This window comes from Ambystoma mexicanum, chromosome 3q, assembly GCF_040938575.1.
Source record: "Ambystoma mexicanum isolate Mex_15411 chromosome 3q, UKY_AmexF1_1, whole genome shotgun sequence".
In the NCBI taxonomy this organism is placed as follows: Eukaryota; Metazoa; Chordata; class Amphibia; order Caudata; family Ambystomatidae; genus Ambystoma; species Ambystoma mexicanum.
In genome coordinates, this window is record NC_090926.1 from 811,824,259 (window position 1) to 811,850,824 (window position 26,566).

General features: G+C 48.7%; 1 protein-coding gene across 5 annotated transcripts in view; it reads right to left on the bottom strand.

Moving 5' to 3' along the window:
• The window catches only part of MBTD1 (mbt domain containing 1), a 1,870,500-nt gene that overhangs the window by 1,213,510 nt on the left and 630,424 nt on the right, over positions 1–26,566 (bottom strand). For all 5 annotated transcript variants that reach the window (XM_069654918.1, XM_069654914.1, XM_069654913.1 and 2 more), the window contains one exon: positions 13,151–13,239. In XM_069654918.1, the coding sequence (XP_069511019.1) occupies positions 13,151–13,239 (89 nt within the window). The remainder of the gene's footprint in view (positions 1–13,150; positions 13,240–26,566) is intronic.

Genomic DNA, 26,566 nt, shown 5'->3' on the forward strand with positions numbered 1-26,566 from the left:
CTTTCTATTGTCGGTTGTGGTGACCCGGCTCTGCTATAATAAATGGACCACGTTGTCACCTAGACTTCCTCCTGGTGTCCTCGCCAAAGGTTCGCCCCATCTCGCCCTAGACTGATGAGTGCCTTCTTCATAATTCTTCGGCTGCGATGCTCTACCGCGCCTCCAAGTTTGCCCACCTTACTTTGTAACACTCAGAATGACGTGCTACTGTCCCCTACTACTCTACCTACTGAAGACTACATTGTGCTTCCTCTCCGTCCGTCACTGCCCGCTGAGCTGATCTTCTTGTCCCGGCTCAGTCCCCCCTGATCCATGTTCACTGTACAATCTGCCTCTCCAGCGTGCTGGCAAGATCATGACCAAGGGAGCTAATAAAAAATTGAGCTCTATCAACATATTTGCAAAAGCGGCATGGAAGCCGGGAGAGTCCCTATCAGAACCGGAAGCCTCTATGTCAAACCTCCCCCACCCCCCAGCCCCCCCCCCCCCCGAGACACCACCAAAGCGCATAAAATGATGGAATACATGAGGGGTTTACCGCTCTACATTCAAAACTACACAATATTAGTGGGACCATATTTTCAATCAAAGCCCATATGGAGAAAACTGACACCCGGGTAACCGAGGCGGAGACCAGGGTCAGGGTGGCTGAGGACGATATTGTCGCCCTTCGGGCTGAAGTGACTGCCCTATCAAGGCAGGTCCTAGATGTTAGCAAGAAGAATGAGGACCACGAATCGCGCTCCAGGCGCAACAACCTCCGCATCATAGGCGTTCCGGAGGATAAGATCGATGGCCCCATGGAAGACTACGCCGAGTGCATCCTACTTTCCCTTCTGGATTACCCAAAACTCTCCCCACAGTTCGCAATATAAAGAGCCCACCATGCTCTGACAGCGAAACCCAAGTTGGGTGCCCCTCCTCGCCCCATCATAGTAAGAGTGCTAAACTCCTGGGTCAGGGATTCCCTTCTTCGAGCAGCAAGAGCCAAGGGGTACCTCTTCCTAGGTTCTGCCAGAATCCACCTCTACCCGAACCTCTATGTGTCTGTCCAGCAAGAGCGAAATACTTTTCTGGCCATCAAGAAGAGGCTCAGAGACCTCAGAGTTAAATATTCAACGCTCGGGGGGGGGGGGGATACGGGGGGCGCTGTTGTGCGCCGTGCAAGATGGCCACTTAATCTGCGTGCTCCGTGGCTGGCACTATCCTTAAACGAAAATCCTGCGCTGGTGCACCAGTTCGGGAAATCCAACTGAAGCGATTTTGCAGCGGAGGACTCGGGGACCATCCGGTCCAAATCAGAAGCAGAATCAGCGCCGGGAAACCAGTGAACGAAAACACACATAGCCGCAGCCCCCCACCAACGGCTGGAGAGCTGCACGCCAAGAAACAACGGACCCTGCAGTGCAACAAGGTCTGGGCGCAGGAGGAAGAAAGCCGGTCTGGACTGCGATTAGTGAAACAGCCCATTAATCCTGAGAAGTACTGACGGCGGACAGGCATTCATATTTGTACAGCCTAGGAACGGGACATCGGGTGGGAGGAGCACGAGAGCTGGAGCTCCGAACCACGGATAAAACATGGTGTGGCCTGCGAGGAGACGTGGCCCGGGCCGGGCCTCTGCAACACAGATCAGCATCCACCCGAAGAGACAGGGCGAACGCCCCCCCCGTGGTGGTGGACCGCCCCCCCACGCAAATATCCGTTGTGAAAATACGAAAGGGCCCACCCGGGCCCACCCACCCCCTCAGCAAGACTTCAGCACCTGGAGTTGAGACGCGGCGCAAAAACAGAAATTGGATGCTGCGCTCCCCTGGCAACGGAAGCCAGAAGCATACCGAACTCGACAACTACAAGGTACGTGGGGAGCAGATATTCCACCCCCCGCCCCCATTAATCAACGCAAAACTACATAGTTAAGCAAGAGTTTGCGAGTGCCTTACAGAGAAAACACCACAGGTGCTCTTCAGTGCGAAATATCCTGGGGGGGCACCTGATGAATTAGACGGGGGCGGATCAGCAATCCATCGACCGCCGCAGAGCACCACGTATAACGTTGTGAACCATAACCCTAGACCTCCACCAATAAGACCAAGAGCAAACATAACAACCCTACAAGAAAGACACCCTTCAGATACAGGCCATCCTTAAAGAAACGCTGCACTGCGCTCCATACCACCCCACAGCATTAGGCCACAAGAAGGATCCAAGACGAATACATAAGATAGATGAGAGGCACAAAAAACAAAAAGCGAGGCCCCATTAATGCGTTTGCAAACACCTCTGCAGTGGCGCCGGAATCTGCCCAGGCGCCCTCCCAGAGGGACCCACCTACGGACCCATCGGAACAAAACATGACCCCGTATATGGCAGCTATGTAGAAAGGCTTCCTGGCAATCAACTCCAAACTAGATGACATATGCGAGAACATCTCGTCCATCCGGGCGGATATTAGAAAGGTCAACTCTAGAGTTGCTGAAGCCGAAGAAAGAGTATCGACCCTGGAAGATGCATCTGCTGTACAAGACAAAACAATAGAACAAATCCAGAAAGATATCAAAGCCATCCAAAATAAGTGAGGATTTGGAATCCCACTCACGCCGAAATAATATAAGGGTGGTTGGAGTGTCAGAAAATAAACTCAACATTCCAATGGAACACTTTCTCGAAAATATGCGACACTCGGTGTTCCCTGAAGTACAATTTTCGAAGCAGTTCTTAGTTGAAAGAGCGCACAGAACAATTGCACCTTCGCCCAAACCGGGCGCACCACCATGAACTATTATAGCAAGAATACTAAATTACCGGGACCGAGATCTCATACTTATAATGGCACGTGAAAAGGCACCTCTGTCCTACGACTCCAATATTATTCACATTTACCCAGATTTCACATCAGGAGTCAAGGCTTCGAGGCGCTCCTTTGACTCAATAAAAAAAGCACTCCGAGAAAGGAAGGTAGCTTATGCAATGCTGTACCCGGCTAAACTATGAATAGAATATAATGGCAAAACACAATTCTTTGGAGATACCTGAAGATGCCAGGACATATATGGAACAGCACATCCCGGCAGCCCAGAATGGTTCCTGATACTCCGATATAACATGTCCAGATACAAAAACAAACTTTGAATGTTAAACGCACCAACAAGCTAACAAGCGCCAGCCATGACTCCGGAATAGAAAGCGGGCCATACAGCCCCCCCACACTTTGCAATGTTGCAACCGGTTCATAGGGATAAACCGCCCGATTGAGGGGATGGTGATGGAGGGGGGGGGGGGGTGGTGTGGGGAGAAGTGTTACGGGCCTGTTGCCTATTGAAAACTGGTCCTATATTGCAATATACACCCGCACCAAGATACTCAATCGAAAGTTCCAGCCCAAGAGTTGGTTTCACAGTTAGAACTGTTTGTTACAAAATAAATAAATCAAGTTCACTTCAAGTAAACAATAAAAACCTGGCAAGGCAAAATCTGAAAGTCTTATATTCGTACAACGTAGACGATGAGTATATTTCGAAGTTCAGAATAAATGGACACTCAAGATAAAATGAGGAGCACAAGGTTCATGTCCTGGAACATTAGAGGCCTATCCAATCCAATTAAAACCAGGAAGATCATGGCCTACGCCGCTAGACATCCCATAGACATCCTCTTCTTGCAGGAAACTCGCGCAACGGAAAAGGTGGTCACATCCCTCATTCGCACGTGGGGTTAACAGGTGATCACTACACACTACTCATCACAATCCAGAGGAACAGCAATAATTATCCACCGAAGGTTAGGCTTCACAGTAACTAAAACAAAATGTGATCTTGAAGGCAGATACGTGATAGTCTGGGTAACATTCCACGGACAGGACGTGATACTCCTCAACACCTATGGACCCAACTTGCACAACCCAGCATTTTACCAACAGATTCTGGCGTTAATATTACCCGTAGGAGAGGAGAAAATAATCTGGGGTGGGGACTTCAATACCATCCTAGACCCCGAGATGGACAGAACCACCACTGGCATCCGGAAGGAGACGAAGGCAGCAGTGACCATCAAGCAGGCCATGCGCCTACTGCCACTATCTGATACGTGGTGAGTACTCCACCCACACAATAAGGAGTACACATTCCACTCATACGTGCATGGATCGAGCTCCCGCATAGACTACTAGCTGTGTTCCACGGACTGTATTCAAAACACTAAAGAATGCACTATATTGCCCCGTACCCTCTCAGACCATTCCCCAATTAAACTTAGACATCCTACTTGACCCTACACCACGGGCCCCTCAAATGTGGAGGATGCCGCCGCAAATCCTACAAGACGAAGAACTGGTGGAAACCCTCCATACGGAAATATTCTTTTATGAGCGAAATGAAGGTTCAATACAGTCTTTCACTACAGTATGGGAAACATTTAAAGTATGGCTGAGAGGTCTACTGATCGCCACGGTACATGGTAAACTGCAAGAAATCCGCACAAAATGTGGCCCACGCTGAAACCTGCATAAAGGAGGCCGAAGAAGCATACACCAAAGCCCCGGGACAAAACACACTGGACCCCTTATGTGAAAGCCACATTCAACAAGCTAGCGAACCAAGAGGTGCAGTACATGATACGCCCAGTCAGAGCCAGGAGGTATGGTGAGGGCAACAAATAACCAGCATCATAGACGCACAGGGAGTAGCCCTCACGAACCAGAAGGAGATAAATGGAGTGTTCCTCAGATACTACAAGGAACTATACCGGAACAGAGAACACTGGAGGAACTACAGCAACACCTGGACTCCTACCCACTCCCGCGACTCACAGAGGAAGACAAATTAGCCCTAGACGTACCGCTCTCTGAAGAAGACATAACAAGCCATTAAAGACTTGAAGATGGGCAAAGCACTAGGTGCAGATGGCATCATGACAGACTTTTACAAAACATTTATTCCGGAACTAGCACCAAGACTCTTGAAAGTTTGGGAAGAATCGCTAGAGAAGGGAGCATTACCACCGACTTTGCGAGAGGCTATAATCTCGGTCCTTCTGAAACCACATAAACCTCCTACAGACCCCTATCCCTCATTAATGTGGATGCAAAGATCATAGCCAAAGCCATTGCCAACAAATTGAACCCGTACATGAATAAATTAATCCACCCGGACCAATCCAGTTTCATCCCATCTCGCGCTACAGCCCTGAATCTCTGTAGAATCTTTGCAATTTCATCACAAATGGATCTGGGAAAAAAAACTGTTGCAGTTACCCTAGATGCCAAAAAGGCGTTTGATTCCATCTCTTGGAGAATCATGTATGCCATTCTACAAAAAATGGGATTTGGCCCAGGATTTATCAGAAACATACAGACGCTATATTGCAATCCCAGTGCCAAAGTCAGAACTAACTCGACCATCTCCGACACCTTCGAGCTGCAGAGAGGAACGAGGCAAGGGTGCCCCCTGTCCTCGCTAATATTTGCGCTTACAATAGAGGGAATGGCAGCTTTTCTACGAACCAAGCACGCCTGGAGGGGACTACGCATCATGGGTAAACCTCAATTCATCTCATTATACGCAGATGATACCATGCTATATATTAGAGACCCAGAAACACATCTTCCCCCGATCATGAACGACATTGCGGAATTCACAACGTATTCTGGATACAAAATAATCAGAACAAATCTGAAATAATACCTTTAACCAAAGCCGCTGTTCCGCTGGTCACCCACCACCGCCAGATATCTGGGAATTATTATGGCAACGGATAAAAGTACCTTATATTCGAATATTTATGGTCCACTATTTACACAAATAGAGACCAAACTTAACCTCTGGGCGAAACTTCTGCTGTCCATGTATGGCCAGATATCATCATTATTAAAAATGGTCATCGTCCCCAAATTGTTGCATCTTTTTAGTGGAATACCCATATGGCCAGGCCGTAAATTCTTCGAGAGCTTACAGAGGTGCAGCACGCACTTCATATGGGGTGGAGGCACACCCAGGGCCAGCTGGACCAAGTTGTGCGAGCATTATGACACGGGGGTCCTGGCGGCACCATACGATCGGCTCTACTACTATGCGCCAGAAGCCCAGTTGGCCAAATTCTGGTTCCAAGGCACTGAACGACATGCTCATGTACACGCTGAAGAGTTTGCTGCTGCCCCGAACGACCTACGAGGCATGATATTCACGAGAGCCACAGAAGAGTGGAGTGTGGACCCAGTGTCAACTATGGTACGAGCGTGGATCCAGATCCTGAAAAGAGTCCAATGTGACACACCCTACTGGCCGCACACCCCGTTGTGGTCCTATCCCGATCTTGAGCCAACCCTAGACCGCACTATACAGAAACGTTGGGATCCGGAGCGGGGACCCAAGCTGGGGGACCTGTTCCCCGAGGGACAATTCATCACAATGCCAGAGCTACAGGAAAGAAGAGGTAAAGGCCTGATCCCAACATTACAGTATCATCGACTGAAAGCAGCTAGCAAGTTCCTCGCACATGTGCTTACAACAGAAGGGTTCAACAGTGGCGTTTCCGAAATAAACAAAAAAGTACAAGCACATACCCCCTCAGTTAATACAATGCAAACCAAGTGGGAGAAAGGACTTGACACTCAAATCAATGAACATCAATGGACACGCTAATGCAGATATACTAAGACTATCTCTATCAACACTAACTTCCGTCTAATACAATACAAGATCCTGAATCAACTGCACATCACCCCAAAAAAAAGAGCCAAATTCGACCTCACCAAACAACCAGAATGCCCCAAATGCGGAACAATAGAAGCGGACACAATGCACATGTACTGGAACTATCCTCCGATCCATCAGTTCTGGGTTGACGTGGCAGAGAAAGTGTGCGACATATGAAACTTTTAACTGCCATGGGTCCCCCCCCCCCCCGTGCCAAGGCCTTTTTTGGTGATTTTGGTATTTCACCATGCAAAGCCTTCTAACATTTCCTCCTTCATTAACCCTCTAAGTGCCAAGGACGAGCTATTTTGTCCTTGGCACTGAGGAGGTAATCCCAAGGACGAGATACCCCGTCCTTGGCACTTAAAGGGTTAAAGGGTTGGAGATACTCAGACTGTTCGCAGTGGCAGGAGCGGTAGCCAAATATGAAAAATACTCCTGAAATGGAAATCTACCTCCTCCCGCACACTCCAAGCATGGCTCGGACAGCTGGCCATTACGCAAGAAAGTGAGGAGATTTATGTGCAAGGAGTACAGTCCCACTCCACACCCAAGGACATATGGACCCCACTAAGAGCATATTTACAAGCCCAAGCATTAAGCTCTGATGAGGAAGACTACTAGAAAGTCTTTATTGATAAAAAGTTGTAGAAACTTTTCATTAGCAATGCCACTTATGTTAGTACTGTTTCACTAAATGTATAGCGATATTTCTAGATACCATGTCAGAATTAAATAAAGTTTTTTAAAAAAATACTCAATGCTTTACCCTGCTAAACTCAGGATCGAACACTCAAACCAAGTCTTCTTCACCATCCTGGAGGAGGCCTCTACATGAATTGTATCAACATTTCCTCAACCATGACCCCGATAATTAGGATGCGTTGACTTGCCCCCTGATTATCATGCAACACCACCGGGTGCAGGATCTGATCTGGTCAATTGAAACGTCTGCAGTCCAGTCTGGTTGTACTAGATCAACTGAAATAAAGTTCTGACTCACTAGTTAACCTTCTTGGTTCCTTATCTATTGTTTTCACACTATGCACCACATAATACCTACTAGTGTTTTGTTAAAAGTGCTTGACATGCGACGGGGAATCTGAGGACCTAGATGTGTTCAGATTGACACTGTTCGATCAGGACTCTTACGCAACTGGCCTGGTCCCTGCAGTTTGTTTTCTGGTTTAGGCTACTGTTCATTGATGCTAGTTCTTTACCCCAATGGCTAAACATGGCATTATTTGCATGAGCTGGAATGTCAGGGGGCTGGGTAACTATTCCAAAAAGCATTAGTTGCAGTTATATATTGAACGGCACTAGGTTAAACAACTTTTTTTGCAGGAGCCACATGGTCGTATTGGCGGATGTGAGAGGTTCGCTAGAGCATTGGGCCCCCAATGTTATTACACCAACTACTTCACCCAAAACTGCGGGGTCTTGATCTTGATACACAAAAGTCTTAAATTTCAGCAGAAAGTAACACATATTGATCCCCTGGGACTCTTGGTTTTACTGTTCGGGGTCCTGCTGGGCAGATCGGTCGTACTACTTAACGTATATGGTCCCAATATGGATAATCCTGAGTTTTATACACATCTGTCCTCCTTGCTATTTGGGTTCCCTCTTGTCCCGATCCTCTGGGGCAGGGACTTCAACACCATCTTAGATGTGGACATCGACAGATCAGTCAACTTTCCAAGGCAACCAAGGCCATCATAGAAGTGCAGGCCCAGCTAGTAGTGTGCGACGCATGGAGACCGATTCACCCTAATTCTCGATCTTATTCCTTTTACTCCTCAGTGCACGATTCACACTCACGCATTGATAGATGGCTTATCTCAGATATATTAATTAGAACCATTACACATATGGCTATCCTTCCCAGAACACTCTGACCACTCCCCGGTAACAATTTCCCTAAGATGGAGCGCCGACAACCCAGGGGCACACTCTTGGAGATTAAAACCACATTCTCTACTAGATATTGCTTTTGAAACCGAGCTGGGGACTGCCATTGATTACTTTCACACTAAATACAGGTTCAGTCAAAACACAAGCTACCCTCTGGGAGTCATTCAAAGGTTATATCCAGGGCATTGCAATTTCTAAAGAGGTCGGGATTCTCAGGGTAATCCGGAGAAACATTGCAGAGAGCGAATCCCAACTCGCTCTCCTCAAGACCCAGTATGCATCACATTCCCCCAACACCCTTTCTGATTTAGGCACGGAGCTAGATACATTCCGCGCCCATGCGATCGAGAACGGAAGTTCCTGGATGATCCCCAATCTGTTCGCAGATACGGGGAGGGCGAGTGCCTTGGTCGTGTCCTAGCTAGACTGCTACACCAGGAGGCTGGTTCACCCCACATCCCGGCTATTGAGAGAGCCGATGGTACCCTGGTTCAGTCATCACACAATATTAATACAACATTTTGCTCTTTTTACGAACCACTCTATTCCAATGTGGACCGTGTTCCAGTGGCTGACATAGAAGCATTTTTGGATGACCTTCCGCACTCCATCCTCTCTTCCGAGACCAGGGTTAGCCTAAACAATCAGATTACATCTGAGGAATATCTAAGGCTATTGACACCCTAGCCTCTGGGAAGGCTCCCGAATCTGACGGACTCTCTGTCGAATTCGACAAATGCTACATTTTCAGCCTGGTTCCCGAGTTGGTGGTCCTGTGGGAGGAATCCAGATGTCGGGCATTCTCCCCCTATCCCTCCATGAGGCCATAATCTCAGTATTACTCAAACCTGGCAAACCTCCCACGCAATGGGGCTCATGCCGCCCCCTTCCCCTTATCAAGCCAAGATATACGCCAAGGTGCTGGCCCGAGACTGGCTCTGTATATGTCATACATTATACAACCGCACCAATCAGGGTTTATCCCGAGGCGCTTCACTTCTCTTAATGAGTAGAAGGTGAGAGGTGAACCGGGCTGCTGCTCTGAATAAAACGATACTGCATGAGGTGAGTGTCCCAAAGCATACCAAATGTGCAATTACAGAGTACATTATCAGAGAAATATGACATCAGCATTCTCAAACCATAAACTGTTATATGTGCAGAAAAAGTGTATCACGTGAATTCCCCCAACCACAGAATAGAGTAGAACACCCAGGAGCCACACCAGAGCAAAAAGACAGACTTGTTGAAAGTTTACCCTACTCTTCCTAGTCCCAGTGACTATGGAAAGTACAATTTGGCAGTATCTGGCAGGAGAGTAAACCAAGTTTGTCAGACTGGGAGAATGTTATTTTTGCAATTACTCACTATATTCTAATATGTGGAAAGACCCAGGGAAAAGGATAGTCCCCCTTGGCATTTCTGGACTTTTGTTCAGGGGAAGTCACTACCCCCAGCAGTAAGCGGGTCAATGAATAACTTTGAATCTAACTTTATTTAGGTTGGAACTCTCAATCATCAATTGGAACTTCGTGTTAAAGAACACCACAAGACTGTTAGAGAACAATATTTTCTCCTTGTTGCACAGGTTTGTAGATTTCAGAGTGTGAGGGTCATATTCGGTTTTAGACACAGGACTTTGTTTTGGACATCCTGACAAAGATTGTCTCAGTTTGTTTTGCTTAGGTAGGGAAACCCCTCAGAAGAGTTTGGTATAATGAGTCATTTTTCCAACCCTTTTATTATTTTAATAGAGGTATTTGGCAAGAATCTTACTACCTGTGTCAGTCTCCTAACTCTCACATTAGGCACAACTGGCCAATCCTCACCAAAACACTGATATATATAAACAAGAGACCGGAAGAGTGGGTGTATCCGGTGAGATCAGAGGAGGAGGTGGACAGCAACCAAGAGACCAGCAGGAAGAGGGAACATCAGCTTGGGTAAACATTTTGGATCAAGTGTTAGTGGTTCTGCAGTTTGAGTGTGGATGTTTGTGAGACAAGTGTGCAGAGAGGATAGCGTAAGGGATAAATGTGGCAAGACTGGTATAGAGAGCAAGGAGGGTGGATGAGTAGTAGTGTGGGAAGAGGAGTAGGGGTCTACAATCATTAATATCCAGGGTTATTGACACCTGAGTTGGGAGGAAGTTTGTGGTGACCGCGAGAAAGAGGTATGGCCACAGGCCACACAAAGAATTCAATAAAGACACTTGAACTGTCCTTGAGACTCAGGGCCCCGATTCTCAACTTGGCGCAGTGAGCGTGCTAAATAGCACTACTCACTGCGCCATTTCTTGACGCCCAGGCACCACTGCTATTCTCATGTGGGCCTGGACGTCTTCGCAAAGCACGACAGTGCTTTCGCTGTAATCCGCCTCTTTCTAATGGAAACAGGCGGATTGCAGAATCTCAGCAGCATTTTCATTAAATAACGAGGGAATCGTTATTTAACGAAAATGCCGCTGAGAACTATACACCAAAGTGAGCAGCTTCAACATTGCAGGATGTTGAAGCTGCTTACTATGGTGTATAGCAAAGTTTTCATATACACCCGTGTGGTGTATATGTACACTTTCATGTACACCAAAGCAAGCAGCTTCAACGTTGCAGCAACGTTGAAGCTGCTTGCTTTGGTGTACATGAAAGTGTCCATATACAACACGGGTGCATGGACACTTCCATTTACACCAAACAAGGCTTGTGGCACTCCTCCAGTTTAACGGCACCAAAAGGGTACCGTAAATGTGCGCTAGTTTAGCGCACATACTAAACTGGAAAAGGGCCACAAGAATAGGCTTCCAAAAAGCCAGTTTTACGAATGTGGCGATTGCTAGGTTGATTTCCAACCCATTCTAGCAATGGCCACATGTAGTCCGAAAGTGGCGCATTCCTTCTGACTTCGGAAGAATGCGCTACCTTCAGAATAGGTCTTAAGTACCGAAAAGGTCGTTAAGCCTTTTAACGTTCTTTTTGGTACTTAACGCCTACATGAGAATCGGGCCCTCAGGGTTTTCTGTGCCATCTGTGACAGGATGCAGAATCAAAATGAAGTTTTTGTGTGTTTAAATCAAAGTCTTCATGCGTTTCAAACAGCATGTGCTTAATATTGCTGCATATTTCGTGTTTGAATCAGTAAAGGAAGCATTTGCTCTGTGTTGCACACAGTACGCAAATGGTCATGTAGTGTGTGTTTGGAGTATATTTAATATGTATTTGTAATACGCAATGTATGTTTCTGCGCAGAGCTTTTAAGTTTCTCAACTAGGGTATCCTTGTAATTAGGTATATATTTTTTTTTAAATAATGCATGTTTGTCAATGGGTCAAATACAGATACATTTTACTACTCAAATATCTAGCAATTCGATAATTGAATTTCTTTGATACACCAAATCATTGCATCCGCAAAATTAACCTGCAAGCGTCCACTTTTGATATATGTGGGACGAAATGTTTTAATTTCTTACTATGGGAAAATCCCATGTGAGTAGCTTGTGAAAAAAAGTGACCAAAACAATGCTCTTTTACCATGAAGGTGTCCATGTACAATTATAAAATTGAGGGGTGGCTTTCTTCAGATATGATATTTGTTAATTATTCATGCAATGCTTCAACAGTTATTCCAAAACTCCATAGGCAATTAGTCTTAACATTAACTATGCCATGCGCTAGCATAATAATATATCATATATATAAACAGTTAGTTTGCACTGTGCTAGCCAAAGGTTGAATAGAATGTTGATCCAGAAGAAAACAACGAGTCAATACCTTAATTAGGCTAACAAAGTCATTTATTTTACTTATTTGCAAGCTTTTGTGGAATGTCTACTTCCTCAGGCTGAAATGAAGCATTTGGAAAACATAACAGCATTACAGCAGATGTACCGGCTTTGTAGTTTTGCTCAGAAAGGCATGTGGATGTTCAACTCCCCCACACATTCCAATCGTCAAGGCCTAAATGGTACACTATGTTGAATAGGGCAAAGTGGAGAGCAGCGAAAAGAAATGGAAAACGAGCCCACCCTGTTAGTGGGCTCTTAGGAGGTGTTAGTTAGGTGTCAGTGAGTGTATGTGCAGTCCAGGTGAAGCTTGGTATGTCAGGCTAGTACCTTTACAAGATACTAGTGTGAAAGCCCATGTACACGAGCCAAAGTGTGTGAGGAAAGACATTTTCCGAGAGTCAATATATTGTGTGCTATATTTGACTGTAATTCATGTTCATATAAAAAGAATATATAGGTTTTCATCAACACAGTACGCCCACTATATATCCTAAGGCAGAAGATACAATAGGTTTTCATTCACACTGTAGGATCACTATATATTCTTAAGGCAACAGCTCCCTCTAGCAGTGACAACAGGTGAAGCGGGAAGTCTCTACTGCGCACGACTGCCTCGGACAAACCTATATTTAGCCTTTTATTATGTAGGATATTCTATTGCCAGCAAACATACAAAGTTTTGTTTGTGGCAATTCATGATATACTTTCAGGTTATAATTTTATATGCTCAGATTGACAGCAACAGAAGAAAAAACACGTACCTTTTGAGCAAAATCAGGAGGGAGCGTTTTGGCACCAGTAAGTCGTTTTACTAAAAAAACTTTCCAATTTGTATACTTGTGTTGGATAGCTGTTTGAAAATAAATATACAAAAAGAAAGTACTTGTTTATCAACCGACTGGTTTAATTTTAGATCAAACAAACATTTTTAGATCACTGTAAAATATTTGGTTTTAAAATCTCTTAAAAATGATCCAGAAACCCAGGTAACCTGGCACACTCGCCACAGCCGTTTTACTGCATTTTGTATCAGCTTTATTTCGGGAGGTGTAAGGGGGGCGCACAGTAATGGTATTGCTTTAAATGGATCTTAGGGTAGTGGAGACAGCAAAGGCATGCAGGTGCGTAGAAGTAGGTTATTGTGCATTGCCCCCATTAAAATGCAGCAAAACAATTCATGAAACAGCCACAGCAGTGAGTTGCACCAGATCCGAATCCCATGTCACAGATGCATCACAATTGGCTTTTTACTCTGCAGATTATTCAAACCAGTACACAGTGGGAGAATTTGCCAGTCATAGTACGTACGCTGGGCTGCATGGGCATACACATTCCACAGGTCTACAAACTACTGACTTTGAACCTTCAGTCAATTATACACTCTCTAGAGAACATCAATGGAGACAGTGATGGTGCACACTTACACCAGCCAGTAGAACTAGAATCTTTTTCATATATTTTAACATGCCTTCCTTATTCTGAGCCATAATGTTTTGTAACTGGGTTTGCATCTTAAATGGCAGTGAGATTTGACTATTTCTGTAATTGAATATCTAAAAGAGGTTTTATGCAATGTTTTGTAAGATTTGTTTATCTGTTGATTTGAGAGAAAAGTTGATTTTAAACTATCTCACAATAAATAAATGTTTTGTAACACCACTGAAAAACGTAACAAGGGTCCTCTTTATGAACATTGTCCCTCAGAACTTCAACTAACTTGTTCCTAAATGGCAGTATGTGTCATATGTATTTCAGAGATCGTCATGAAGATGCTTTGGCGAATTGCCCCTTCCATGGGAAATCTATGTCAAGGAAACCCTAAGACTCATCTGTGTTGGTCACAAGAAGATGGAACTGGAGAAGCTGCTGGCCTGTCAAAGAGCAAAAACAGAAAGCAAGAGATGAGATTGAGCATCTAGCGGTGAAGGGAGAAACTGGTCAGAAGGAGGAGAGACCCACTATACTAAGTTGGGACCAACAAGAGGACAGAAGACACAGACAGCAGGCTGAAAGAGTTGAGCAAGGACAGGGAGCTGAAAATAAAGGAAAATGTGCATGTTTAAGGTGCCACTGATCGGGTGAGCAGAGGGCAACGCTCATATCCACTACCATGCACCAGGGTTTAAGGAGAGATTAGTAGCAAGGCCTTCAAGGACATTGGCTGCAAACAAAACTCAGACCCTGTCCGACAGAGAAGAGAGAAACCAGGAAACACATGCAGTGAGAAATATGAAGGAACACAAGGCAAACTGAGGAGTGAAAGGCAGGAAGGAAGGCACAAAAAACAAAGCCCAGGCGGAACCATGTGACCTGTTTGATGCACGCAGAAAGACTGGGGAACAAAGTCCAGTACCCTGGTAATGCACACGGGAGGCTGTAAAAGAGACTGCAAGAGGTAAATGATGCATGCTATGGAATAGGTTACTTACCTGTAATTATTGTTCTCCAGCATGGGTCTGGCATGGATTCACATACTCATGAATATTCCACATCTACAGGCCGGGAATCCTCGGCAAAAGAAAAAATACTTACAAACTGTATTTCTCCTCTAAACCAATCAATGTACTCTGGGTCATACTGCCCTCAGCCAATGACAGTCCTCTCCTTAAGCCCCTCCTGTAGCAGCCATCTTCAGATTTGGTAAGCACAGAAAGTGGCAGTAGGACCAAGAAGAGCTGTAGAGGGGTAAGGAGGGAGGGTTCAAATGTGAATCCATGCCAGACCCATGCTGGAGCACAATAGTTACAGGTAAGCAACTTGTTCCTTCTCCAGCATGAGGTCTGGCATGGATTCACATGCTCATGAATAAAGAATTCATTGCATTACAACATTACACAACTATGGTGGGTGGCAAGGCTCAACAGAAGCAATTACTCTTACCTCTGGAAAAGGTTCACCTCAAGCCAACATGTTGTGTAGCACTGCTTGGCCGACCCTGGAATCCCTGTCTACGCAGTAGAATCTTGTGAAGGTGTGCGTAGACCTCCACGTAGCAGCCCTGCAGATGACCAGAGGGGGCACACCAGACAGGAACACGATCGTCGCATGGATGGCTCTGGTGGAGTGGGCTCACGGCCGGGCAACGGTCGGTCCGCCAACCGATGACCGTATGTGATGCAGTCGGAGAGCCACCTTGATTTCGAAGCCTTGGCCACGGCCTTCCCATGGTTCACAGGACCAAATTTCATGAACAGTTGAGAAGCCTTCCGAAAACTCTGTGCGTGCCACGTAGAACTTTAGAGCACGAGCAACATCCAGCAAGTGCAAAGCCCTTTCAGCCAGGGACAGAGGTTTCAGAAAAAAACAAAAAACCAGGCAATACCAAAGGCACGTTGAGGTGGAATTCCGACAGAACCTTCAGCATGAAGTAGGGGTGCCTCCGTAGCACCACCCTCGATTTGTGGAAAGTCAGGTATGGCAGTTTGCCAGGAAAGCCATTTTCCCCAAAAGGAACTTGAGGGGCCTGATGAATAGGTTCGAAGGGGGGGCCTCCATGCGCCTCATCAGCACCACGTTCAGGTCCCACGCCAAGGAAGGAGCCTTCGCCGGCGGATAGGATCGAAACAGTCCTTTGAGTAACTCCTTGACGGGACGGTGGGACCAAAGAGAAGATCTTCCTTGAGATCTGGTGTAGCGGGAGATAGCCGCCAGATGCACCTTGATAGAGGCGTGCACCAGTCCCACCTATGGAAGAATCTGCGGGGCTGTGACCCTCAGAGGGGTGATCTTCTACGCCCGGAACCACGTAGTGAAATGCTTCCACTTGTGACCATAGCACTTTAGAGTGAACAATGCTATGGCCTTGGCAAGGACCTACCTGCAGTCCACTGGCAACTCGTATCCTCCAAACTCTAGGGCTGCAGGAGCCAAGCCCTCCGGTTCAGAGATCCTGGGCCGTGATGCAGGATTGCACCCCCTTCTCTGGTGAGCAGATCCATGACCTACGGCAGCTTGATCAGGGGTGACACCGACAGGCTGAGAAGGTCTGCATACCCGATATGCCTTGGCCACGCTGGGGCGATTAGTATAATCCTGCACCGGCACTGTTTGAGTGAATTGATGACTTGTAGCAGGAGCGGCAACGGAGGGAATGCATGCAGAAACAGGCCTTCCCACAGGAAGGAGACCGCGTCCCCATGCTCCTCGGCTGGTGGAACCTGCTGGCAAACATCTCGCGTTCGCCACAGTCGCAAACAGATCCATCTGTGGCCTGCCCTACTTGATGAAGATGCGGTGCACTTGGTCCTGCCGAAGTACCCACTGGTGGCAGGACCGCAGCTCCCTGCTAAGCGAGTCAGCAATGGTTTTCTGGGAACGAGGAACATCTCTTGTCCGACGGCCAAGTGCCACAAGTCCTGCGCCTGGAGAGCCTTGGGGATCAAGTGCTTCCCTGCTTCCTGATGTAGAACATTGTGGTGATGTTGTCCGTGAAGATCCTCACCACCTTACCCTTCAGAGATGGAAGGAATGACTTCAGGGCCCAGAACATTGCCCATAGCTCCAGGATATTTATGTGTAGATCCTTCTCCTTCGGCAGCCACAGGCCTCTGGCAAGCAGACATACGGTGTGGGCTCCCCAGCCTTCCAGGGAAGCGTCCATGGTGACTGTCTCCTGGTACAGTGTGTTTTGAAAACCTGTACCCTCGGCGATGTTGGAGTGCACGCCCCATCACCTTATCGCCCGAACGTCGAGCGGGATCTTGTCCACGAAGCTTCTGGACACCTGTATCCAGCGAGCATCCAGGAACTCCTTAAGAGGTTGCACCTGTAACCTGCAGAGCCAGATAAGGTAAATGCAAGACGACACCATGCCTAGCAGCAACTTGATGGTCCGCACCATGGTAGTCTTCAGTGCCAACAGCCGTTGCACTTTCCTGCAGCATGGCCGCTACCCTCTCCTCCAATGGCGACGCTAGGCAGGAGACCGTGCTGAGTCTGGCTCATAGGAACAGTGCGTTCTGCAATTGTGTCAAGCAAAACTGCAGATAATTGATGGAGAAGCCCAAATCCATCAGCAGCTGGACAGTCATCTCCGTGTGTCTGACGGCTACCTCTCGCGAACTGGCCCCGATGAGCCAGTCATTGAGGTACAAGTACATATGTATCCCCGATTTCAGGCCGAACGGGAGGGCCTTGAACTGGTGGTGCCATCCTTGCACTATGAAGCATAGGAACTGATGTGGAAGTACGCATCCTCCAGGTCCAGCGACGTCAAGAAGTCTCCTTCTTCCATTTGGCCAAGCATGTGCTGCAACAGGACCATCCTGAATGTTTGTGATTTGAGGTACTTGTTGAGACGTCGCAGGTCCAGAATGGGCCGCCAGCCCCCGGTTTTCTTTTTGACCAAAAAGTATCTGGGGTAGACTCCGGAGCCCCGGAGTCGTTGTGGAACCAGCTCTATCGCCCCATTTCGCAGCATGGCCCATACCTCCTTTAAGTGGTAAGGAATGTGCTGCTCCTGCCGGGCCACAGGAGAGACCCACGGACACTTGTGCTGCAACTCCAGGATATGTCCATGGCCGAGAGCGTACAGCACCCATCTGTCGGTGGAGATCTTCTCCCACTCGCTGATGAATCCCATCAGCCGGCCTCAAACCAGGGTGTCTGGGTGGGGGCCCAACGTCTTGGCCGGTTCAGTCCTGCGCCAGTGTTCTGCATTAAGGGCAACAACGGAGCGGACCACCTCCACCGTAGGCCTTGGAGTGGCCTCTGTAGGCCTCCTGGGTCGTGGGCCGGGAGGGCCGATGTTACGAGGAGAAACCTTTCATCTATCTGTCCGACTTTCCTCTGGAGGCGGAAAAGGAAGATTTATGTTGGAGTGTCCAGGGCACAAGCAGTCTCTGTATCCACCTTGATGGCCTGCAAGGACTAGTCGACGGCCTTCCCAAAGAGGTTATTTCCGAACGGCATGTCCAGCACCCTCATCTGGACCTCCTGGTGGAAATTCGTGGCCTTCAGTCAGTCTCGACGATGGAGGCAGACACTGTTCCCCCATCTGCCGGAAACCTTTTGTCAGCGATGTCCAGTGCCACTGTGATGGCATGGTCCGGAGCCACACCTCCCTTCTTAAAGAGGACAACCGCCTCCATCCTCTGGACATCAGGCAGAAACTCCAGAAGCAGACTCAGCTTGTACCACAGTCCCCTGTCATAACTGGCTAGGATCGCCAGTGCGTTGGTCGCCTTGATGGTGGACGCTGCGGTGTAAATAACCTTCCTCCCCATGGCGTCCAACTTCTTCCCCTCGCTGTCTGGAGGGAATGAGAATTTCAAGGAAGGGTTTGATGATCTCTTCCTCGCAGTCACCAAAAACAGAGTCTGGCGACTGTTACGACCGCAGACACGTGGGTGCGGACTCCGGCACCCAGTACTTTTTCTCCAAACTATCCCACTTGGCTGAGCCGTGCATGGATTCTTCAAGAGGGCACAGCCTTCCTCCCAGACATCGTCCTGGGGGGGTACCTCGCGCCTCTGGTATAGGAAACCCTTCTTCTTGGTTTCCTCATGTGTAACCTGGAAAAGTTTGGCAGCTTTGGCAACTATGGAATGCAACGCCCTCACCTCATCCGGTGGGGACGCCCTCGGTTGCAGAGATCCGCCCGCCGTGACGATGTCACTGTTGCAGTGTCCGTCCCTGTGTCCACTGAGGGGGTACCTGATGTGTAGGTTGATACGGGGGCATCGGATGGTGCTTCCTCCTTTTAGCCAGAGGCTGATCCAGGGCTGCAGGGGCCAGGCCCTGCAGCATCCTTTTCTGGGTTTGTGACCCCAACGTGTGTAGGGTTGAAAGGATGTCCAGGGATACATCTCTCGGCTGAGCCTGCGCAGTCTGATCACTGTGCCCTCGCCGCCGTTGTCCTCGTCCTCCTCCACGTCCTCGTGAGCCAGGTGCAGGGACTCCAGGTCCTCGTCGTCTGTGGACGAAACTTCCATGGCCTGGGACACGGCCTGTGGTTGGCCTGGGACTTCGTCTCCCCCCACCCTTTTTGCACCCTGAAAGGTCGGGCTGAGAGACGGCATCTTCTCTGGCATGCCTGCAGGCTTCGCCACCGCCCCAACTGAGGCCTCCCGCCTCAGGAGGTAGACACACCATGGGCGCAGTTGGGGCTACCTTCACAGGGTCGGACCCTTTAGCCTTCGAGAGAGCAGCCGCCACCAGCTCAATCAATCAACGATGAAGATTTCTCCTGCGCCACCTGGGCATTCTTGGGCAGGTCGACCGCCTTTTCCTCCGTCCTGGGCTTCTCTGGCTTTTCCCGCAGCTTAGCCGGGTTGGACTGTTTCCTCTATGAGGAGAAGCTCCAACACTGGCTGCGATGGAGGCAAATGGTGACGTCGATCGCGCTCTGTTTCAGAGATGTGCTTGTGCAGCGACTCCCCCTGCCCCCTGGCGGAACCAGACTTGCAGTGCTTGGCATTATCTTGAGCCCCCACAGATGAGGCGCCCTTAAAGGACTTTGAAACCCGCTCCTCGGACCTTGCTTGGGGCACAGGGCAGAGGCCTTGGCGTTTAGCCACGCCGCCAGTCTACTGTGTTGATCCATCGTTTTCTTGGAGAAGCCGAGGCAGATCTCGCACTCGCCTCCTTTGTGGTTCGGGTGAAGGCAGTAGAGGCATTGAAGGTGTTTGTCCTCCACTAACACATTACATAGTCCGCATCTGGTGAAGAGCTCGAAAGGGGACCTTCCTTCATTCTCCTGTGTCATGGCCGGAGGTGCGGCGTAGGCCCGGCGGCATTCTGGAAACTTCAAAGAAACTTTGACGATACTCACCCTTGCGGGGTGCTGAAATTCACTGAAACTTAACCCCGCTGTCGGCAGATGGAGAGAAGAGCACATGGGCTCTTTTAGACAAAAATAGAAACTTTTTTCTGTAAAAAAAAACCAAAAGAACTGTATAAGTAGCTCACAGAGCAAAACTCGAGGCCTCTCAATACTTGAACATGCAGTACAAATCTGAAGATTACTGCCAGAGCAGGGGTTTAGGGAGAGGACTGTCATTGGTTGGCAGTATGACTCAAAGTACAGTGATTGGTTAAGAGGAGAACTACAGTTTGTAAGTTAAAGTGAACTATTTTTTTTTTTTTTACCAAGGATTCCCGGCCTGACTGAGAATGTTCATGAGCATGTGAATCCATTCCAGGCCCCATGCTGGAGAAACAAACATCTACAGTATTCTGGGAAATGAAACTGAATAACCCAGAAGAAGTCAAATAAGCATTCAGAGAACAAAGTATGATGCAGGCTGGGGAAAAAGTGTTTGTGGACTACATCACAGAGCACCATAGTAATTGATGCTGAGGAAGTGGTTAAAGGATCAAGGAAAAACTGATAAATATTGAAAGTATACATTTTGATCGAGTTTAGGCAAGGTGTCCAATATCCATTTCAAGTCTAAACATGAAAGGAGAGATGGAATGAGGAATTAAAGGTCTGGGGTAGACTGGCCAGAGAAGCCCTTGTTGCAAATCAGTGATAGTCTCAACGCAAACTACAACCAGTCATTTAAAGTCTAAAATGAGACTAAATAACTAACCGAATCAGTGTATTAAACAGGGAGAAGGTATGTAATTAGAGATAATGAGAATCAAAGACTAAATTAACTTTTCTTTTACATCAAGAAGAGACTTAAGAGTTTCGAAACTACTGCTCAACCCAATATTCAAGAACAGTTTTCATGTGCAGCTTCTCTTCTCCCTTCTTCCCTAGTTTTCTACATTGGCCTTGCTGTTCAATGCTTCTTTCAAGAAGGCTGCCACCTTGTAGTGTTGCAGGTTGCCTTCTGCCTCTGCCTGCTCCAACACTATTGGCTACCCTCTCCCTCCTCAGCCAATAAGTGGCACCCGGGATGTGGGACCCGCCCCATTCTCAAAGGCCCTGACTGTTCCACTCTCCTAAAACTACAGCCCTTGTTGGATACTCCATCCACGCACCTCTGGACTGCGACATCCCCCCTCTTGCAATCACGCGAGTACCGACAGTTGCTTGGTGGCTGCTTCATATCTACTTGACTCACTCCCTCTGCCGTCATTCACATTGCCCAGTTCTGGCAGCTGTCCCTTGTACTATGGTAAACTTCACTCTGCTTTCACTCCCTGAGCTACATTTCCACTGACCCCCACCATCTCTGTACTGCAATTCCTGTGTCGTTCTGCATTGTATGTGTAAAAATCGAATTTAGGGGCAACTTCATCCTACATTGTTTTTGTACTCTTAACTCCCTCTTGGACGACTGTGCATCAGGTTCAGAACTGTGCATTGTAGCACCCCCCACCACCCCTCTATCTTTCTCTCTGCCTCTCACTGCCTCCTCTCGCTCGGAGATGGCACTCTCCATCTACCCAATCTACTCAACTGCTAGACCATCACCCATCCTCCTCAAATTCTGGACTGAAAAAGCATTAAAAATAAAAATTAAAAAAGACCTTTCTGCAAACCCTGGCCTCCCAATTGCAACATCTATGTCACTGCTTCCTCAAGAGAACTCTTCGTTTCTCTGTATCTCCTGACCTATGGACCTCTCACCTCACTGTCACTCTCCCACCTTATTCTTCTACATCCATTATTGGTGATATGATATGGTATTTGTAACGCGCCTATACACATGTGTTTCAAGGCGCGACGAGGCAGGGAGGGGGGGACAAGGGGAGACAGACAACGATCTTACTAGGCCAGGTGTCATTCAGATCGCGCAAGTGCAGGGGTGGGGGAGGGGGAAAAGTGCAAGGGGAAGGGGAGGGGGGGAAGTGCAGTACAAGGTAAGTGGCGTAACGTAATAAATAAATAAATAAATAGGGCCAGCTGGTGGCAAGTGTGAGGTAAGTGCAGAACAAGTGCTGGGGCTGTAGGGATACAGAGACAGTCCCGCAGTGCAAAGGGGTTCCAGGGCATCAGTGCAAGTGGAGAGTGGCGGGGCCCAGGGCCGAGGCCATTTAGAGGGGTCCATTTGCAGGATCAGTGCAGTTTCAGTGAGGAATTAAATTAGCTGTTCAGCAGGGGAGAGGGAGAGAGAAAGCAGAAGCAAAGAGGAAGGTTTTGAGGTGCTTCCGGAACCGGAGATGGTTCTCCTCAAGTTTCAGGGAGGCAGGAAGGCTGTTCCAGAGGGAGGCCCCTGCCGCGGAGAGAGATCTACCCCCAGCTCGTTGCTTCGAGAAGCGGCTAACCCTGAGGGAATTGGAGGCGGATGAGCGAAGGGCTCGGGAAGGAAGATATTTGGGAAGAGAGAGTTGAAGGTATTTAGGACCCAGGCCCCAGAAGGCCTTGTGGACAATGCAGAGGGTTTTGAACTTTATCCTCGCAGCCACTGGGAGCCAGTGTAGAGATTTCAGTCCTGGAGAGATACGGTCCCTGGGCTTGAGGCCAAGGACAAGTCTCGCAGTTCTGTTCTGGATGAGTTGCAGAGGGCGGAGAGTGGAGGCAGGCAGATTAAGATAGAGGCTGTTACAGTAGTCCAGCTTCGAGAGAACCAGGGCTCGGGAGACAGTGAGCTTCTGGGGGAAGGAGAGGAAGGGAAGAATACCTCTGAGGAGGTGCAGCTGGTAGTGTGACCTCTTGGCGACGTCAGAAATATGAGGAGAGAAGGAGAGTGTGGAGTCGAAGATGACCCCAAGGTTTTTTGCCTTGCAGGTAGGAGCAGGGAGGGGGCCAAGGGAGGCAGGCCAGAGAGCTACAGGGAAGGAGGGAGTGGGAGTACCGATGAGTAGGATCTCAGTCTTACTGGCATTAAGGCAGAGGTCATTGGCGGCACACCATTCTTGGATAGCAGACAGACAGTCAGAGATGAGGGAAGGAGAGGGGGAGGCTGAGGGTAGCCTGAAGATGAGTTGGGTATCGTCCGCATAGCACTGGAAATTAGGGCAGAGAGCGGCGATGCGGTGGGCAAGGAGTGCCAGATACTGGTTGAACAGCCAGGGAGAGAGATTAGATCCCTGGGGGACACCACAGGTGGAGAAAAAGATGTCGGAGAGGAAGGACCCCAGTTGGACCTGGGAGGGTCGATTTGAAAGGAAAGAGGTCAACCACGCCAGAGCCTGACCAGTGATACCCAGGTTTTCCCGGAGACGGTTGAGCAGGATGGCATGGTTGACAGTGTCAAAGGCAGAGGAGAGATCGAGCAGAATGAGAACACACGGAGTGTTGGAATCGAGGTTTAAGAGCAGGTCTTCACGGATGTTCAGGAGAGCAGTTTCAGTGCTTCTGGCAGCTCTGAAGCCAGATTGATGGTCATGAAGACTACCAACAGATTCAGCATGGAGGTTAAGCTGGGAGATGGCCAGTTTCTCCAGGAGCTTGCCCAGGAAGGGAGTGATGGAGATAGGGCGATAGTTAGCCGGGCAGGAGGGGTCGGAAGAGGGTTTCTTGAGAAGAGGGTGCACAAGGGAGTGCTTGAGGGGGGAAGGGAAGACTCCAGAGGCGAAGGAGTGGTTGCAAAAGTCAGCCAGGGCAGGAGCCAGGGAGTCGATGTGGTCCTTGATAGTTTTGGAGGAACAGGGGTGAACCTGTTTAGACGAGTAAGGATGCCATTGTCTCCAACTGGCGACCCTCAACTCGCGCTCAGCCATCAAACACTCTGCTGAAATCTGCCTTCTTCTTGACGACACTGACCTGGACATACTTTCACTCACTGAAACTTGGTTAAATGCCAGCTCAGTTACTTTGTTTGACTCACTGTTACCAGAGCGCTTTAAGATCACCTCAAAGCCACAACCCCACCGTGCAGGCGGTGGGGTTGCCTTAATCTTCCCAGAGTGGATTCCTTCTTCCATCCTATCCACTCCGCCCCATTTGTTCTTTGAGAGCCTAGTATGCAAATTGGTCATCTCTCCTTCCACCTTGACCATTGCTACCATCTGCCGGCCCCCAGGCACTTCTTCTCTGATCCTCTCCGAGTGGGCGGACTTCTGTTCCTCCCTACTCTCTACCACCTCCAACCTGCTACTACTAGGTGACTTCAATATCCACCTGGACTCCCCATGCACAGCAACCACCTTCTTCACTGCCCGCTTCACTGACCTCTTCTCCTCCCCGTCTCTCTCCATTCTTCCCTCTGGCCCAACCCATTCTGCTGGACACACGCTAGACAACATCATCCACTCCAACCTCACTCTCTCTACTCCCCTGGTCACCCCACTTTCCTGATCTGACCACTCTTCTCTCCTCCCACCTGGGTCCCTTTGGCCCTGTGACAACTCCTCAAAGCTCTGCCAACCATGTTCATGAATTTACGTCCGATGAAACAAGTGTCAGCTGCCGCCTTCTCTTCCACCTTCATTTCCCCCTTGCCCACCCAACAAAGACTCTAACACTGATTCTGCCCTCAGCAACCTCTATATGTCCATTACCAACACCCTTGACATCCTTGCCCCACTCATGAGGATCCGCCTGAAACCTGCTTACAAGCTTAACACCTGGAAGGACTTCAAACTTGCAGACCAAAGTGCAGGGCTGCAGAACGGAAGTGGCACACTTCAGGATAACTCTGACAAACTGGTTTGCCGTCTGATCCAGAGACACTACAGACTCCCCATTCGTGCCCAAAAAGAAAAGCCAACATTCAGGTCACAAGTGGTCAATGCATCCAACAACATGGCTGAATTCTTCAAAATCTGCAAGGAACTTGCCAACCCGTCCGTAGCATCTTCTGCCCCGTCCCCTCCTTTAAAAAACCCATCTGCAAGCCCTTCCTGCCCAGCCAACTACCGCCCCATTTCCATCACCCCCTTCCTGGGGAAACTGCTCAAGAAGTTGGGCCCTCCCCCAACTCAACTCCCATACCAAACTTGTTGGCCGTCTGCATGACCACCACGGAAACCACTCTTCTGAACACCTGTCAAGAACTGCTTAGATTCCTCGAGTCCAACTCCCCTGCAGTCCTCATCCTCCTTGATCTCTCTTCTGCATTTGACACAGTGAGCCATTCAATCCTCATAAAAGGCTCCATGATACCCTTGGTATCTCAGAGCAGACACTGGACTGGGTTACCTCCTTCCTAACCCACTGTTCCTCCAAAATCAGACCAGGCCCTTTCCCCTCCCCTCTTCAGCCCCCCCCACACCCTCCACCTCTGGCATCCCACAGGGTTCCATTCTTTCACCCTGGCTCTTTAACATATACCTTTCTCTGCTGTCACGCCTCATTTCCTCCTTCTCCCCCCAACTTCCAGTGCTATGCTGAAGACACACAACTCTTCAAACTTCCCACCGACGCCCTTGCACATTCCTTCATTAATTAATTACCGACTGCCTCTCTGCCATCCAGGCCTGGTGCACTGCTAAAGACCTCTGCCTCAATGCCAGCAAAACAGAGATTCTCCTTTTGGGTCCCCTGAACCCTACTTCTTCCCTGCACTCTGGCCTTCCTCCATGGGCTCTTCCCCTGCCCTCTCCTCTGAAGCCAGGAATCTCAGAGTCATCTTCGACTCCTTCCTCTCCTTCATCCCTCATATTCAGGACATTGTCAACAAGTCCCACTTTCAGTGCTTCCTTCTCAAAGGAATTCTACCCTTCCTCAACTTCCACCAGAGACTCAATGTTGCCTGTGCTCTGGTTCTCTCCAGGCTAGAATACTGCAACAGCCTCCTCAATCTTCCTCTGTCCAACCTGCTACCCTCCAGCTAACCCAGAAAAGGGCAGCAAAATGTATCCTCGGTCTCAAGACTAGGAACTGCATCTCTCCTGCCCTAACAAATCCTTCACTGGCTCCCGGTTTAAGCACGGATTAAATTCAAATCCCTCTATCATCCACAAGGCTATCTGGGGCTGGGGACCACCATCTTCAATGCTTCCTGACCAAATACTCCCTTTCTAGACTCCTGCGTTCCTCTGGCACAAACTCCTTGCGTGTGGAGCGGTTTGCTAAACAGAGCTGGTTGTCGATAGATTTCCTTGGGGGGCTCCCTTCTGTGGAATAACCTCCCTCTCTGTCTTGAGCAGGACTTCCGTAAATTCCAGAAAAGCCTCAAGACCCTTCTCTTTACCTCTTCCTTCTCCTCCTCTCTTCCCTGGTAATCATACAGTAGTGTGACTGATGTGCAGGGCCCTTGTGTATCCGCAGGGCCATGGCCGCCCCCACATCTCTCATCCCAGCCGCTGTCTACTGCAATTGCTTAGGCTCACCCTCACCACTGAGGCAGCACTTACGTTTTTCTCTTCTTAACACTTCACCCTGAACACTTCTGCAT